The sequence below is a fragment of the Sus scrofa genome, chromosome 7, assembly GCF_054392235.1.
Source record: "Sus scrofa isolate SSC_HxYL_T2T_F1_AM1 chromosome 7, Sscrofa_HxYL_maternal_Yorkshire_Landrace_v2.0, whole genome shotgun sequence".
Taxonomy (NCBI): Eukaryota; Metazoa; Chordata; class Mammalia; order Artiodactyla; family Suidae; genus Sus; species Sus scrofa.
Window position 1 is genome coordinate 102,546,962 of NC_139389.1, and position 17,246 is coordinate 102,564,207.

The 17,246-nt window shown below is 46.7% G+C and overlaps 1 protein-coding gene across 3 annotated transcripts; it reads left to right on the top strand.

Moving 5' to 3' along the window:
* The first annotated feature begins 1,129 nt into the window (after positions 1 to 1,129).
* RDH12 (retinol dehydrogenase 12) lies at positions 1,130 to 15,201 on the top strand. 3 transcript variants are annotated; one of them, NM_001243402.1, is given in 7 exon segments: positions 1,130 to 1,350; positions 2,759 to 2,877; positions 3,610 to 3,765; positions 4,422 to 4,526; positions 5,879 to 6,088; positions 8,237 to 8,426; positions 12,704 to 13,739. In NM_001243402.1, coding segments are annotated over 7 exon segments (951 nt in total). In that variant the 5' UTR covers positions 1,130 to 1,282; the 3' UTR covers positions 12,807 to 13,739.
* The last annotated feature ends 2,045 nt before the right edge of the window (positions 15,202 to 17,246 follow it).

The following is a 17,246-nucleotide window of genomic DNA, read 5'->3' on the forward strand; positions in this document are numbered from 1 at the left end:
CCACGCCACAGCAGCAACCCCAGCCACAGCAGTGACAATCTGGATCCTTTTATCAGCTGAGCCACCAGGGAACCCCAGAGCTTACTCATTATTATTATCATTTTTTTCTCATTTTAGGGCCGCAGGTACACATATGGAAGTTCCCAGGCTAGGGGTCGAACTGGAGCTGCAGCTGTAAGGCTACGCCACAGCCATAGCAATGCAGGATCCAAGCCACATCTGTGAGCAACATCACAGCTCATAGCAACACTGGATACTTAACCCACTAGCGAGGCCAGGGATCAAACCCGCATCTTCATGGGTATGAGTCAGGTGCATTACTGCTGAGCCACAATGCGAACTCCCACACAGCCAACTCTTATACCGTGACTACAATGTGCTAGTTTCTATCTTAAATCTTCTACCTATTTATCGCTTAAAAATGTAGGTGTATGTTTTTATTATGCCCATTGTGCAAGTGAGGAAACTGAGTTCACAGAGAGATTTAGTAACTTGTTCAGGGCCACAGATCTGATAAATAAATCAGATTTGAACCAGGAAGCCCATTCTAGAACCCATGCACTGAAACATTATTCCTTGTCTTGGGCATGTATGTGTGTTGGTTAACATCATTGAAACAGAACATAAGACACAGTCAAGTGCACAAATCAAGTGCATGACAGTGAATTTTCCCAAAGGGAGTTCACCTCTGTAATAGCACCCACCTCAAAGAAAGAACGCTATCAGGCCCCTGGAAGATGCTCTGGAAGATACCAACATCCTCCAGCCCAGGCTCTACCCCTTCCCCACCAGGAAAACCACTCTCCTGAATTCTTTGACCATTCTTCTGGAGGTTTCTTCCTTGTCTTTCTATTTTCATCACACTTGTATTTCAAGTATTATGGGGTCTGTTGCTAAAGTTAGATATTCTGTTTTGCAGGAGCGAAGGTGGGGTGTTTGATAGCAGACATTCCCTAGACAAGATCAATAATTGAGGAGTTAGGGGACAGTTCTCCATCTTCCCTCCTTCTGTCTTCCAGTGAGGGTGAGGTTCTGCTCTTCTCTCCGTCCTCCTCCCCCAGGACTACATCTCCCAGCAGGCTGTGCTCTGACAGCTCTCAGATTTAAATAGGATTCTGGGCTACGCTGAGAGCCAGGCTGTTGCTGAGCACCCAGGATCGAGAAGAGGCAGAGGAAAGGGAAGCAGAGAGAAGCAGCCAAGAGTTGGAGCCAGACCAGGAGGAGCCCGAGTGGAGTTGAAGTTCCTTTTGCAGAGGCGGCAGCAAGTAAAGCAGTTGAAACGATGCTGGCTGTCTTGGGACTGCTCACCTCCTTCCTTTTTTTCCTGTATGTGACAGCTCCATCCATCAGGTTTGTCTTAATTCAGTAACGCATTCAATAGTTTATAAACTCCTGAACTGGGAGCCACAGAGCCTGTAGGTAGATGACGTTCTTAGCTGCTGAAAGAAGAGAAAGGGATGGAAGCCAAGGGAGAGAAAGTCAGGGCAGAAGAAGCAGGAGGGAAGGAGGTATGAATGCTGTGGTGGAACATAAGAAGGAAGCACCTGGGGCTGGGAGAGGGGGTGCTGGTTTGAATCCTGATGCTCCTGGAAGGCTGAATGGACTCTATTAAGTGGCTTCATAGGCAACTTAGGTGGGAATTCTTGCACTTTCATTCTATTCCCTTGGGTTCCTCTGAAGAGCTCCCTCATTGACTCCCCGGTCAAGGTGGCCCTGCTGTGTCACGGTGGGTGCTCACTGCCAAGGGGTGCATTGTTAAGTACCAGGCTTCTGGGGAAGGAGACACACTCTCTTCCCTTTCAGGCTACCGTCAAGGAACATTTTGGGATTGCTCTTTTGCTCTGAGATTTCTGGAGACGTCAAAGAAATGTCTGCTCTGAGTAGAGAGTTTTTCAATTGCTGATAATGCAGAAGGTCAAGTGGACATAACAAGGACAGAATGTTGCTCTAGATCCAGGCATAGAAGCTTAGGTTGGAATTCCAGTTTTGCCACCATGAGCAAGTGCCTTGGCTTTCTCCACTGTATGGTGTGGATAATAACAGAGTGGTTGAGAATGAGTTAAAATAAATTCCCCGTGAAAAGTGCCCAGCCTAGTGCTTGGAAGCCAGATGATGCTCAGAAAATGTTAGTTCTGCCCGCTCCTGTCCTATTTTTGGGAACTTGTCAAGTCAACTCTATGTAAAAGGATGCTCTCTGCACAGAGGTCTGACAAGGGAGATTTTCCCTCTGTGTGCTGATGGCTGGAATGAAATCTCTAGAGGATGGCAGACTATTCTGGCTTCTCTGAAACCAGAGAGGCAGCTCAAGAGCCTTATTTGTATATGGGACCCTTGGAGGTACTGTACATAGGTTACCCACTGTTGATGCTTATTAAAGACCTAGGGCTCAGGACCATTGATTCCACATACGGCCACCCCCTCCTCATATTTTTAGTGCAGGTCAGAAAAGGAAGCTGACCCCCAGAAACCTCTGCAAGGAAGAGTGAGACAGCTTTACTATCTAACAGGGAACATGTGCTTTAGTCGTGGCTCAAGAGCACTTATTCTCTTTACCCAAATGATCTTGTGCAGCTTCCGGGCACATGACCTCCCAACCTGCCTTGCTCACTGGGAAGTCGTTGTCCCCTGAAGATTAGCTTCTTTAGGTCTCCTGACGGCAACGGCAAGAAATCCCTCTTTGAGACCGGGTGGATTTTAAGTATCTCAGTCTGGGCTTGGCAAGGATGGTGCATAAAAGTTTTGTTTCCTTTACCTATAGGAAGTTCTTTGCTGGTGGGGTTTGTAGGACAAACATGCAGCTTCCCGGGAAGGTGGTGGTGATCACGGGTGCCAACACGGGCATTGGCAAGGAGACAGCCAGAGAGCTCGCTCGCAGAGGCAAGTCTTTCCCTTGCGTGTACACAGGGCAGCTCCTTTTTCGCTAGGAGCTTTGCCCAATTCCCTTGTCTTTCCTCCTGGGCTTGGAGGCTCTGACCAGGAACTCAAGGAACCTGGGATTCAAGTCCAGCTGTGACACCCACTCTGTGGCCTTAAACAAACCTTCCTTCCCTCCTGCTCCTTCCCTATTTTATGAAGCACAGACAACAATGATGTCTGTGTATAATGTTTCTCAGGTTAGTTATTCTAAAAGGAGATCCTAAGCCACATTAACAATTGGGTGTAGAAAGTTCCTGTCATGCTCTGTGGTAATAAACCCGACTAGAATTCATGAGAACGTGGGTTCGATCCATGACCTCGTTCAGTGAGTTGAGGATCTGGGATTGCCGTGAGCTGGGGTGTAGGTGGCAGACGTGGCTCCGATCCCATGTTGCTCTGGCTGGGGTGTAGGCCAGAAGCCGTAGCTCCAATTTGAACTCTAGCCTGGGAACTTCCATATGCCATGGGTGCTGGTCCCAAAAAAGACCACACACACACACAAAAAAAAATCAGGGTGCCAAAACCAGGATTCACAGCCTGGATAGCAAGAAGAATCCTGAAGTGGCAATACAGCTACCCTCTGCTTTAGGGGGGGTAGGGGGAATGCTCCGTCCACCAACCCCAAGCTCACTTACTAGACACTTCTTCAGCCCAGGGTCTGATCACATTGCCCTCTGTTTGTCTTGGCCCCAGGAGCCCGAGTATACATTGCCTGCCGAGATGTACTGAAGGGGGAGTCTGCTGCCAGTGAAATCCGAGCTGATACAAAGAACTCCCAGGTGCTGGTGCGGAAACTGGACCTCTCTGATACCAAATCCATCCGAGCCTTTGCTGAGGGCTTTCTGACAGGTGAGGCCCAGTGGGTAGCTAGGAAAGCAGGATGCCGGGTGTGGGAATGGTTGCCCCACCCTGGATCATCTCTGACCTTTAGATCAGAACCATCATGGATCCCACCAGACGGGTTCCACCACATGAACCAGCAGGGCAAGGAACTGACACAGGGTGGCAGGTGAACAGGCTGGGCAGGATCCTTATTATCCTTTTGCCTCAGCAATGGGAATGTTGGAGGTGTAAGCTCCCTGTCTGGGCTCGCACCTTGGCATCAAGGTGTGGCCCTGATGCCCATTCCCCTTTCATCCTGAGAACCAACTTTCTGTGGCCACAGGTACTAGAGGAGGTTATGCTGCTGCCAGAGTTCTTCCGGATCTTGGAAAATAACTAGCTTCTACCAAGGACTATGAAATCTATGAGGGACAGGGTGCATGTCTATCTTGTTTGACCACTGCACGCCCAGTGCCCAGCCTGTGTCAGAGACAGTACTGCATGCCCAACTAATGAATGAATGGTGTCCAGGAAGATATCAGCAACTGAAATTTGAAGCCCAATGGCAGTGGTTACTGATATCCCTGAGACAGGTCCAGAGGAAAGGAACAAACTCTCAGGACTGGGACAGGCAGCTAGTGGACTCTTGCTAACCATGTGGTCTCCTTGTTTGTGTCCTTTAGAGGAAAAGCAGCTCCATATTCTGATCAACAATGCTGGAGTGATGTTGTGTCCATATTCCAAGACAGCGGATGGCTTTGAGACCCACCTGGGAGTCAACCACCTGGGTAAATATCTTGAGTGACTGAAAAGCAAAGCATATGCCATGTTCTCTGTAGGGAGATGACCCTATACCAGCACTGAGAATCTCCACTGGTCTTCACAGAGATCAAGATTCCAAAAGACTGGAGATACTAGTTTTTCCTTCATTATCCCCCTCCTAACCAGTACAAAAAAAAGTGAGCTCTGGAGTTCCCGTCATGGCGCAGTGGTTAACAAATCCGACTAGGAACCATGAGGTTGCGGGTTTGGTCCCTGGCCTTGCTCAGTGGGTTAAGGATCCGGCGTTGCCGTGAGCTGTGGTGTAGCTTCGCAAACATGGCTCAGATCTGGCGTTGCTGTGGCTGTGGCATAGGCTGGTGGCTACAGCTCCGATTTGACCTCTAGCCTGGGAACCTCCATATGCCGCGGGAGTGGCCCAAGCAATGGCAAAAAAAAAAAAAAAAACTCCTTCCTCTCATACCATTAGGAAATGTCTAAACTTGAGAGAATAAGAATATCATTCTGGAATGGGACCTTGGGAGTGCAAGGCTTGCCAAGCAGGGCCAGATGTAGGGAGTACAGGGAAAAAAAAAAAAAAAAGAGCTCCTTCCTCTCATACCATTAGGAAATGTCTAAACTTGAGAGAATAAGAATGTCATTCTGGAATGGGACCTTGGGAGTGCAAGGCTTGCCAAGCAGGGCCAGATGTAGGGAGTACAGGGAAAAAAAAAAAAAAAGAGCTCCTTCCTCTCATACCATTAGGAAATGTCTAAACTTGAGAGAATAAGAATGTCATTCTGGAATGGGACCTTGGGAGTGCAAGGCTTGCCAAGCAGGGCCAGATGTAGGGAGTACAGAAGTCTGTGATTGGCTGGCGGGGGTCATATCTATTACTGAAGGCCAAGGGTTGCTCTTTGGAGGAGGAAGACCTTGAGGACTTGAGGTATGAGAGAGGCCAGGGTTCCGAGTTCAAGGTGATGGCTCTAGTGAGGAGACCGTAGAACATGTTCTCAGCTCCTAGGAAAATGTTATTTTCCCTGACTATTCCATCCTTCTTTCTGTGCATGCCCACAGTTGTGTGATCATGGCCAGAGGAAAGTGTCAAAAGCCAGCAGTTACTCCTGACTGGGGCAAAGACAGAGGCACAAATAAGTATAGATTAGCTCTCTATTGCCTTACCTAGAATCTAGCTCTGCCCCTTGCCTTGCAGAGCCCACTAACTCAGACTGACTGACCATTAGCAATAAGTTACTCAAGGCATCCAATGTTCACACCCAGAAGATAGTGAGCTAATGCTGCAGTCCTATCATTCGTTCCCACACCCTGAGCCCAGGCTGCCATTCCACTCTTCAATCTCCCTTGCTGGCTCTCCTCACAGGCCACTTCCTTCTCACGCACTTGCTCTTGGAGCAGCTGAAGGCATCTGCTCCCGCACGGGTGGTGAACCTGTCATCCGTGGTCCACCATGCTGGCAAGATTCGCTTCCACGACCTCCAGGGTGAGAAGCACTACAACCGGGGTTTTGCTTATTGCCACAGCAAGCTGGCCAACGTGCTCTTTACTCGGGAACTGGCCAAGAGGCTCCAAGGTGAGTCTGGAGAAAGGGCCAGGGCTAAGACAGCAAAAGCAGGGTCTTCACTCCTGATTAGAGGTTCACAGAAACTCCTGAAGTCAGGAGGTCAGACATGCACATTTCATGGGTGGCTCTGGGCACTAAGGAGAATGAGGTTATAAACCATATGCAAACGGTCCTTGCCCTTGGGAAGCTTAAAATTGAACAGGGGTCAGGAACTTATAAACTTTATACGTTTTGTCACACATTATATCTATTATCTGATCTTTTCACAACTTTTTGCAACAGGCAGAAAGGTATTACTTTTACTTTTTTTTTTTTTTTTTTTTGGCCACCTGGTGGCATATGAAATTCCTGGGCCAGGGATCCAATCTAAGCTGCAGTTGTGACCTATGCCACAGCTGCAGCAATGCCAGATCCTTAACCCACTGTGCCAGGCTGGGGATTGAACCTGCATCCCCGAACTCCAGAGACACCACTGATTCCACTGCCCCACAGTGGGAATTCCTGTTTTTACTATTTTATGGGTCCAAACTGAGGTCCAAAGAAGTGGCCAGTCCATGATTAAATGGCAAGTGAAGAAGGGAGGACTAGAATGTGGGGTCCCCGCTTTAAAACAGGGTGCTTCCTTCTCTGCGCCATTTGTTGAGCTACAGAGCTGCTGCCCACTGCCTGGAGTCGGGAAGCTGGGGCTGGATTTCAGACCCCTGGGTCTGAGTTCTTGCTTGACCAGCTACTAGACAAGTGTGTGTTTGAACATGTCCCTTTAACCTACTTTGACCTCAGAGTTTCTGTTTTGGCTCAGCAGAAATGAACCTGACTAGTATCCATGAGGTTGTGTGTTCAATCCCTGGTCCCACTCAGTGGGTTAAAGGATCCAGCATTGCCTCGAGCTGTGGTGTGGGTTGTAGACACGGCTTGGATCCTGTGTTGCTGTGGCTCTGGTGTAGGCCAGCAGCTGTAACTCCAATTCAGCCCCTAGCCTGGGAACTTCTATGCTTGGAGTGTGACACAGAAGAAAAAAAACAAAAAAACAAAAAAAACAAAAAAACAAAATTTCCCTTGACTTCATCCCCTCTGCTGTGAAATGAGGTCAGGCCACTCTTAATCCTATGATTCTGTGCTCCCTGGTGTTTCTGTTGAGCTGCTGGCTTTGACATCTGTGAATCTGGAGGACCAGTTGCTACATCAATGAGCCAGAGAAAATGGGGAAAGCGGTATTTACTATCAGAATGCAGACAGCAGAAGAATAGGGTAATTATTAAAATAAACACTAATAATGACAATAATGATTGAGAGACTGTGTGTGCCGTGTACTAGTCATGTCTTAACTCATTTAACACAATATTCCTATGAGGTAGGTGCTATTATTTTCCCCCTCCCTTCGAGGGAACAGATAGGCACAAATATATGAAGAAACTCGCCCAAGCAAGATACATTAATTCCTAACTAAGCCAGGATTCAAATCCAGTCTATGGAAGTCCATGCTCTTTCTTCTACATCGGGTTCAGATCTTGGCCCTGCAACCTCCTAGGTGGGACCTTGGGCAATTTACCTAACCTGTTTGTGATGAGAACTCAGTTTCCTCAGCTGTAAATGGGCTTCTTCATATTATCTACCTCATGAACCTCTTTGAGAGTCAAATGAGATAACACGAAAAACAGGTAGCACAGCCCTTGAACATAATAAGTACGAAAAATTGTGGAGGCAGCAGGGGTGTCTTGGGGGCATGCAAACCCCCATCCTTTCCATCAACACCCCCTCAAGCTACACCTCCTAAACTGTGCTTGTCCAGCAAATTCAGTTCACACCAAGGTCCTGGCCTCCTCCATTCCAACCAGAGTGCTACCCTTAAGCCCCTCCAATAGAAATTCCAAAGATACCACTTAAGCCAAAGATTGAGATGACAATGAAACAGAAGGACCTTCAACCAAGCATTCCTTTAGGAGCACATAAAGCGGGAAGGCTATATAGATCTTTCTGGAAGAGATCAATGAATTCCTAGTGAGATTCTACCTGGCTAGCAGAGGTACCTTCTGAACACTGGGACTCTGTTTCCTGAGTTCCTCCTTTCTTCTCACCTGTGCGTTTTGCTGCAGGAGATGAGCTGTCTCCCTGGGCTGGGAATGTGTCTCTGGTCTAACTGTGCCCTCTCTGTCCTAGGCACGGGGGTCACCACGTACGCAGTGCACCCAGGCATCGTCCAGTCTGAGCTGGTCCGGCATTCCTTCCTGCTGTGCCTGCTCTGGCGGCTCTTCTCCCGCTTCCTCAAAACAGCGCGGGAGGGGGCCCAGACCAGCCTGCACTGCGCCCTGGCCGAGGGCCTGGAGCCCCTGAGCGGCAAGTACTTCAGGTGCGGAGGCTCCCGGGCTTGGCACCCCACCCCCCACCAGTGACCGAGTTTCTGCATGACCGTGGAATCCAGGTTCAGGTTGGGCCAGTAAACCAAAAGCTGTTACTTTTCTAAGGAAACTTACATTTGAAAGGTGGCTAGGAGTTCCCGTTGTGGCACATTGGAAAGGAATCCGACTAGGAACCATAAGGTTGCCGGTTCGATCCCTGGCCTTGTTCAGTGGGTTAAGGATCCAGCGTTGCCGTGAGCTGTGGTGTAGTTTGCAGACACGGTTCGGATCCCGTGTTGCTGTGGCTGTGGTGTAGGCCAACCAAGAATTGGTTTTTTGGCTCTGTTGGAAACCTGTGTGCCACATTTTCCAGGTAAGTTTTGTAGCTTTCTGAGAGCTGTTAAAAAAGACTATCCCTGTAGGTTGGACCATGGAAAGAACACAAGCAGGCCTCTGGAGCATATTTCCCTTCCTAGGAAGTTTTTGGCTGAATTCCTTTGTAAATTCTTCTTCTTCTTTTTTTTTTTTTTTTTTTGGTCTTTTTAGGGCCACAACATATGGAAGTTCCCAGGCTAGGTGTCGAATTGGAGCTACAGCTGCCTGCCTACACCACTGCAACAGGGGATCCAAGCTGTGTCGGTGACCTACACCACAGCAACACTGGATCCTTAACCTACTGAGCGAGGCCAGGTATTGAACCCAAGGCCTCATGGATACTAGTTGGGTTTGTTACCACCGAGCCACGACGGGAACTCCCCCTTCATGAATTCTTTAATAACACATAGCACAAAGCTCCAGGGAAAAGTCATGTCTCCCCAGTGTGAACTCTATTTCCTAGTGCTGCCAAGTATCTGTCAATATAAAATATAGACATTTTGGTGTTGAGATTTATCACAAACTCGACGGGTAGTCAGAGTTTGGGAATAAAGAAAAGTCTGGGATTAAATCTCCCTCCCATTCCATGACTCAATCCAGCCCAGTCTGCTCTTCTGTCTCACTGGGTTCAAGGTGGTTCATTGGCACATCACTTGTGAACTGAAGCATTGGCAATAACCTCAGTGTCCAACAATAGAAGAATGGATAAATGATCATAGCCAATTTTGCTTGAGTTCTTACAAAGGGTTTGGCACACTTCTATGTGTCTGACATGTATTAATTCATGTAATCACCACACCTCTGAAAGGTATATCATATTACTATCTTCACTTTACAGATGAAGAAAGTGAGGTGGGGAATAATTAACTTGCTCCAGGTCATATAATTTGTAAGTGGTAGACTTGGGATTTAAACCCAGGCAGTCTGGCCCTAGAGCTGTGCTGTTTGGTATAGTGACCACAAGCCATACGTGGCTACTAAGCACTTGTGATAGGGCGAGTCCCAACTGAGACAAGCTATAAATGTACCATGTACACCAGATTGTAAAGACATAGTATGAAAAAAGAAATGCAAACTATCTCATTCATAATTTCATATTGAGTACATGCTGAAATGATTTGGCTGTACTGGTTTAAAGAAAATATGCTACTAAAATTAATTTTGCCCATTTCTTTTTACTTGTAAAAAATACTTAAAAATTTTTACTAGGAAATTTAAAATTACATACGTGGCTCTCATTTGTGGTTCACATTATATTTCTTTTCTTTTTTCTTTTCTTTTTTTCTTTTATTTCTTTTGCTTTTTAGGGCTGCACTGCAGCATAGGCAAGTTCCTGGGTTGGGGGTCAAATCAGAGCTGCAGCTGCCAACCTATGCTACAGACACAGCAGTGTTGGATTCTAGCTGCATCTGTGACCTACACCACAGCTCACGGCAACACTGGATCCTTAACCCACTGAGTGAGGCCAGATCAAACCCACGTCCTCAGGGATACTAGTCAGGTTCATAACCCACTGAGCCACAATAGAAACTCCTCATATCATATTTCCGTTAGACAGTGCTATCCTGGAGTCTGGGTGTTTAACATTACTGCCTTAAACATGGGATAAAAATATTATACAGTCGCTAAATAAAAGTATTTTCAAATGATAGTTAATTAATGTTGGTGATATGAGAGAAAACTAAAATATAGAACTATGTAATTATTCACTGTAAATGTACAGAAAACAGGCTGAAAGGATACACAACAAAACATCAGTAGTAGTTACTTCCAGGGAGTTTGAGGAAGAGTCGGGGGTTGTGAAGAAGGATTTTAACCTTTTTACTCTAGGTATTTATTATTTAAAAATAAATTTTAGGAGTTCCCTTGTGGCAGAGTGGGTTGGGGATTTAGCATTGTCACTGTTGTGGTGTGTGTTTGATCCCTGGCCTGGGAAGTTCCATATGCTACATGCGTGGTCAAAAAGAAAACTAAATTTTAAAGATCATGTATTAATTTATTACTTGTATAATTAAAATGTACATCTTTTTTCTTTTTTTTTTTGGTCTTTTTGCCTTTTCTAAGGCCACTCTCATGGCATATCAAGGTTCCCAGGCTAGGGGTCCAATCGGAGCTGGAGCTGCCGACCTACGAGGGAGCCACAGCAACTCGGGATCTGAGCCGAGTCTGTGACCTACACCACAGCTCATGGCAATGCTGGATCCTTAACCCACTGAGCAAGGCCAGGGATCGAACCCGCAACCCCATGGTTCCTAGTCGGATTTGTTAACCACTGAGCCACGGTGGGAACTCCCCAAAATGTATATCTTTTAACAAGATATCCTACCCAAATTAGGTATAGTATGATGCCAATTTTGTATAAAAGAAAGAAAGAGAAATGCTTTATATATACACAAAGGAGAAAAGAGTGTAAGGAAGCAATTAAATAGCAGGCTTTTCTTCATCATCAGTACTGCGTTTTCCAAGTGTGGTACACGACTTTTATAATTAGAAAAAAATTATTTTTTCTTTTTCTTTTTAAGGCCGAACCTGTGGCATATGGAAGTTGCCAGGCTAGGAGCTGAATCAGAGCTGTAGCTGCCAGCGTACATCACAGCCACAGCAACACAGGATAGGAGCCGCATCTGTGACCTACACCACAGCTCACAGAAACGGCCAGATCCTTAACCCACTGAGCGAGACTAGGGATTGAACTAGCATCCTCATGGATACTAGTTGGATTCGTTTCCGCTGGGCCACAACAGGAACTCCAGAAAAAACTTCTGCTTAAAGAAAAACATCATGAGCAGTGTGCTCTGCCCTAGCCCCCTATCTGGTCCCCCCGCAAAAAAAAACAGGGGTACTGAGAGGTTCACAGAGCACAAATGAGTCTGTGGATAGAATTCAAGGGGTCTGTAAACTTGGAAAGATAATTTAATCTTTAACTCCACTAACCTCCATCTGAAATTTGGCATTTCCTTTGATTATGAATGTAGGCAATAAACCACAGGAGCAGCAGTGATACTGTGACTTTGTCCCCAATAAAACTATAAATAATTTCATCTCACATTGCAGTTATTGCAGGTACCTCAGAAGGTCGCTTTCGCTTGGGAACTTTTCTCACATCACTAACATTTTCCCATTAATTAAGTATTCTTTGAAAATAGTTTTATTTAGTGACTTTATAATATTTTATTGCATGTTTAAGGCAGTAATGTTAAATGCCCAGACTCCAGGGTGGCACTAATGGAAATAGGATGTAAGGAGTTCCCCTTGTGGCTCAGTGGGTTATGAACCTGACCAGTATCCATGAGGATGTGGATTTGATTCCTGGGCTTGTTCAGTGGGTCAGGGATCCGGCATTGCCGTGAGCTGTGGTGTAGGTCATAGATGCGGCTCAGATCCTGTGTTGCCATGGCTGTGGTGTAAGCTGGCAGCTGCAGCTCTACTGATGGTGATTAGACCTAGAGCCAGCTCTTGTCACATAACACATTGGTAACACATTACTATACCACACATTTTTTTTTCTTTTTTTTTTTTTTTTTTTTGCTTTTTAGGGTCACGCTCACAGCATATAGATGTTCCCAGGCTAGGGGCTGAATTGGAGCTACAGCTGCCAGTCACAGCCACAGCCACAGCAACGCCAGACCCAGAGCTCACGGCAACGCCAGATCCTTAACCCACTGAGCAAGGCCAGGGATCGAACCCGCAATGCCATGGTTCCTAGTCAGATTCATTTCTGCTGCACCACGACAGGAACCCCCCCCTCCACATTTGTTTTTAAACCATTTTAAAACTGCATTGCAATACAGTTAATTTCTTGTCATTCAATTTATTTATACATTTAGAAATACATGCTGAGGCAGAGGCCGTAAACATTTTCAGCCTGTCCATTTTCACTCCTGAACATTCACCCTCTTTCTCTGCCCTCCAGTGACTGCAAGAGGGCCTGGGTGTCGCCAAGGGCCCGGAATAACAAAACGGCCGAGCGCTTGTGGAACGTCAGCTGTGAGCTCCTGGGAATCCAGTGGGAGTAGAGCTGCTGGAAGATGCGCGGCTGTATCAAGCCTGGTCCAGGCCATAACGCAGACCGGGGAGATGGCCCACCCCGAAGGACTGACCTGGCTGGCTGCTGTCCCAAACACTTCCCTGCTTTGATTCTCCTGATCCTTGGAAAACCTCCCCACACCTAACCCTCTTACCAGGCTGATTCTCGGCATAAGAGGTTCATACCTGGAGAGCATCGTCCTTGAAGACTTGCAGAGTCGGCCACCTTCTCGGGGCAGGAGGACTGGGCAGATGCCAGGCTGGGCACAGGGATGGCAGAGGAACCTGGGAAATTGAGTCAATTTCCTCACCAATACCAGAAACCCCAGCCAGCACCCTCGGGAGGTGTCAGTGTTACATATTTTCAGGGACATAGACTCAAACACCTGACCGATCTCTTTCCTCTTTGAAATATTAGTCTGCAGTCTGGACTATGTGGACTTAAAAAATGCACAACCCGAGAGTTAAGTTTTATGGGGGGCAAAATTAGGACATAAGCCCAAGAGACAGCATCTCAGGTAGCCCTGAGAAACCACTCTGGGGTGAGGGGGGAAGCTAGGATATGTGAGTTTTTGCAACAAAGGGAAGATAGTAGAAACAGAAGATTTATAGATAACCAGATTTACAGAAGATTTATACAAAACCAGTTTCTCTGGGAAGATGTAAAAGTCTGGGCTTCCCAGAGTTCCCTTTATGGCTCAGCAGTTAAGGAACCCAACTAGGATCCATGAGGATGTGGGTTTGATCCCTGGCTCTGCTCAGTGGGTTAAGGATTCGGCATTGCCGTGAGCTGTGGTGTAGGTCACAGATGCAGCTTGCTTGGATCCCGCTTGGCAACGGCTGTGGTGTAGGCGGGCAGGTGCAGCTCTGATTCAACCCCTAGCCTGGTTCCACCCTAAAAAGCAAAAAAAAAAAAAAAAAAAAAACAAAAAAAAAAACCAAAAAACAAAAAAAGGCTGGGCTTCCTGGAATCACTCCTTTGATGTACACTGCAGCCCTGGGCCAGTATTCTTTGTTTCTTTCCTGAGTTCCCTAATGCTCACTGGCTCCTCCTTGGGAGTGACTGCATTCACAGAGGATATCTTTTGTTTTGCCTACTTACCTACAGCCCAGGAGGCAATATTTCAGGCAGCTCTGAAATACCACCTTAAAGAGGAAAGGGGAAATATCAAGATATAAGTGGTAAAGGGGGAGGTGCCTGCAGCCATGCACACATTTTAGAAAGTTTGCTGCTGGTCTCATGAAAGTTATTACTAGTCACGAGGATAGACAGCACCTTGAAGCAGTTTAGTGTTTTTCCAGATATAAGGAGATGTCAGAATTGGGCTTAAAATCTTGTAAAAATATCTATCTGAAGACCTGTCCTTCCAGTTTCCCCAGAGCACAGAGTGCCTCACTCCCAGTCTCCACCTTGAGCTCTGCTCAAGGGCTGCTGTGGGTTGGCAGGTGCCGTGGCTCATGATTTGATCCATGTAGAGGCTGATGGCAAGTGACAAATTTCAGCTCCCAACTAACTTGGGAACATCTTGGCTCAACCTTGGCCAGCTTTGCTTCCTTCCTCTGAGCAGCCCGGAGCCATTGTTGAAGCTGGATCTTCCCATTTTCTTTTGCCAATTCCTTTCTGAAAATTGCAAACATTTCTTTTCCCAGCTTTACTGAGATATAATTGACATAGAACACCATATAAGCTTGAACTTTCCCGTTTTCAATCACATAGATGATTTCTTTTTCTAAAGAGTCCTCTTGGAGTTCCTGTTGTGGCACAGTGATGAATGAATCCGACTAGGAACCATGAGGTTGCGAGTTCGATCCCTGGCCTTGCTCAGTGGGTTAAGGATCTGGCATTGCCGTGAGCTGCGGTGTGGGTTGCCGATGCAGCTCGTATTCCGAGTTGCTGTGGCTGTGGCGTAGGCCGGTGGCTACAGCTCTGATTCGACCCCTAGCCTGGGAACCTCCATATGCCGCAGGAGCAGCCCTAGAAAAGACCAAAAAAAAAAAAAAAAAAAAAAAGAGAGTCCCCTTTACCCCAGTTTTTAGAGAAAATAAAGGCGGGGAATGCATCTTGTTTCCTTCTTTAGTCTCTCATGGGAGCAAGAGAGAAATGAAACCAAGCTGAGTGACTAGTATTTTACCCTGCCCACCTGCCTATCACCTTCTTAGAATATCTGGGCGCAAAATAAGATGGTTCAGTGGGGGTAGTTCCTCAAGTTTCTTCCAGCTCCTATTTTATGATCAAAGAAGTGATGAGTGATTTAAATTATACAAATGCTGAGCTTCACTATAGATTAAGGCCAGAAGGAGTAGAGGACTAATTTAATTTGATACACAGATGCAGAAAAGCCATGCTCTGATAAATGTTCCACATAAAATCATAGCTCTTCTGTCTTTTGGCCTCCCTCCTCTGCTGTGGCCCTGGGTGACCTGTTCTTGCCCTCAGTGCTGAAGGTCAAGAAGATCCTCAAGAAGAGACAGGAGTTCCCTTCATAGCGCAGTGGTTAATGGATCCGATGAGGAACCATAAGGCTGCGGGTTTGATCCCTGGCCTTGCTGAGTGGGTTAAGGATCCGGCATTGCCGTGAGCTGTGGTGTAGATTGCAGACATGGCTCGGATCCCGCATTGCTGTGGCTCTGGCGTAGGCCGGTGGCTGCAGCTCCGATTCGACCCCTAGCCTGGGAACCTCCATATGCCATGGGAGTGGCCCAAGAAAGGGCAAAAAGACAAAAAAAAAAAGAAGAGGCAAAGAGACATGCCGAATTTTTTAGCCAATTGACTCAAGTCATGATACTGCGTCTAGTTCAAAAGCATCCACAGGCACATGGTGAGAAAAATGCCCTTGACTTCTATTGCAAGTAGACTTAAAAAACTTTTTACAATGGAAATTTTCAAATAGATGAAAGTAAAGCAAATAGGATCATGAATCCCCGTGGACTTTCCTGTCATCCAGCTTCAATGCTGCTAACGTTTTGTCATTCTTGTTTCACTTGTTTCCCTCATGACATGGGTCAGGTAGGCTATATTAAAGCACCTTCCAGACGCCACACATTCACCCATAAAGACTGTAATACGTGTATCTAAATAACCTTTGAGTTTTACAAAACCACAGTACTGTTATCACCCCTAACATTAATCATTCCTGGATATCGTCTAATACTTGGAGTTCAGGTTTCCCTGGCTGCCTCACAGATGTTGTTTTACTGTTGGTTTGTTCAAATCAGGGGAGGAGAAATGGTCCTTGTGAAAAAAGAGGAAGTTTTTCTTTCCAGAAGCCCCTGCAAATCTCCTTGTGCCTCACTGACCTGAATGAATACTGGGCTTCCTCCTGAACCAGTCACGATGGCTAAGGATGAGCTATATTAATTGGCTTAAGCTAATCACTAGGTACCCCTGGAGCTGGGGTCCCTCCCACCTGACCCTGTGAGGAAGAATAGTAGTGAAAAGCCCTTATGTTAATCAGGATTAGCTCTCCTCACCTCTGGGGCAGGTGCTATTGTTATCTCCTCATTTTACTAATGAGGCACAGGGACGTGAAATAGTGTGTTAAAGTCCACGCAGCTGATGGGCAGTAGAGTGGACCCAGTTTGTTTGACTCCAGAACTTGTACTCTTTTTTTTTTTTTTTTTCTTTTTAGGGCCACACCTGTGGCCCATGGAAGTTCCCAGGCTAGGGATCCAATCAGAGCTATAGCTGCCAGTCTACACCACAGCCACAGCAACGCAGGATCTGAGCCTCATCTGTGACCTACACCACAGCTCACGGCAATGCCGGATCCCTGACCCACTGAACGAGGCCAGGGATGGAACCTCATGGCTACTAGTCAGATTCGTTTCCGCTGCGCCACAACAGGAACGCCCCAGAACTTGTACTCTTAACACGTGAAGGAAGCAAGAAAGTCCAAGGAAAAATCCAGGAACGCAAATGGGCAAAAGGGCAGGGAGGATGCTGGGAAAGCACCTGTGTTCCTTCCTGGGACCTAGACTTTGTGCTTTGTTGGCTGCTGGGTCCAGTGGAAAAAAGCCTGGTGAAGAAGGAAGGAGAAAAGGAGAGAGAGAGAGGGAAAAAACAAACAAACAAACCCAGGAGAAGGGCATGCAAGTGCCCTGGTAAAGAATACATAGGGCACTGGGGTCTCTGGGCTGGAGGAAGACGCATAAACCAAAACCCAGGAGCGTGGAACGTGGAAACTGAGCGGGCAGAGCTGCTCTCTGTGGGAGGGGAGGATCCACACCTCTGTGCTGTGTAAACATTGAGGCAAGAGGCATGCGCTTGGGGTGAGACCTTTATGCATGTCAGAGGAGGGCCCATGAAACAAAGCCTTTCATGGGCTCCAAGAAGTTGGCTCCAGCCTCTACATCTAGGCAACACTGGTCTTGGTGGCAGAGGGTTCTCTCTTTTTTTTTTTTTTTTTTTTTTTTCTTTTTTTCTTTTTGAG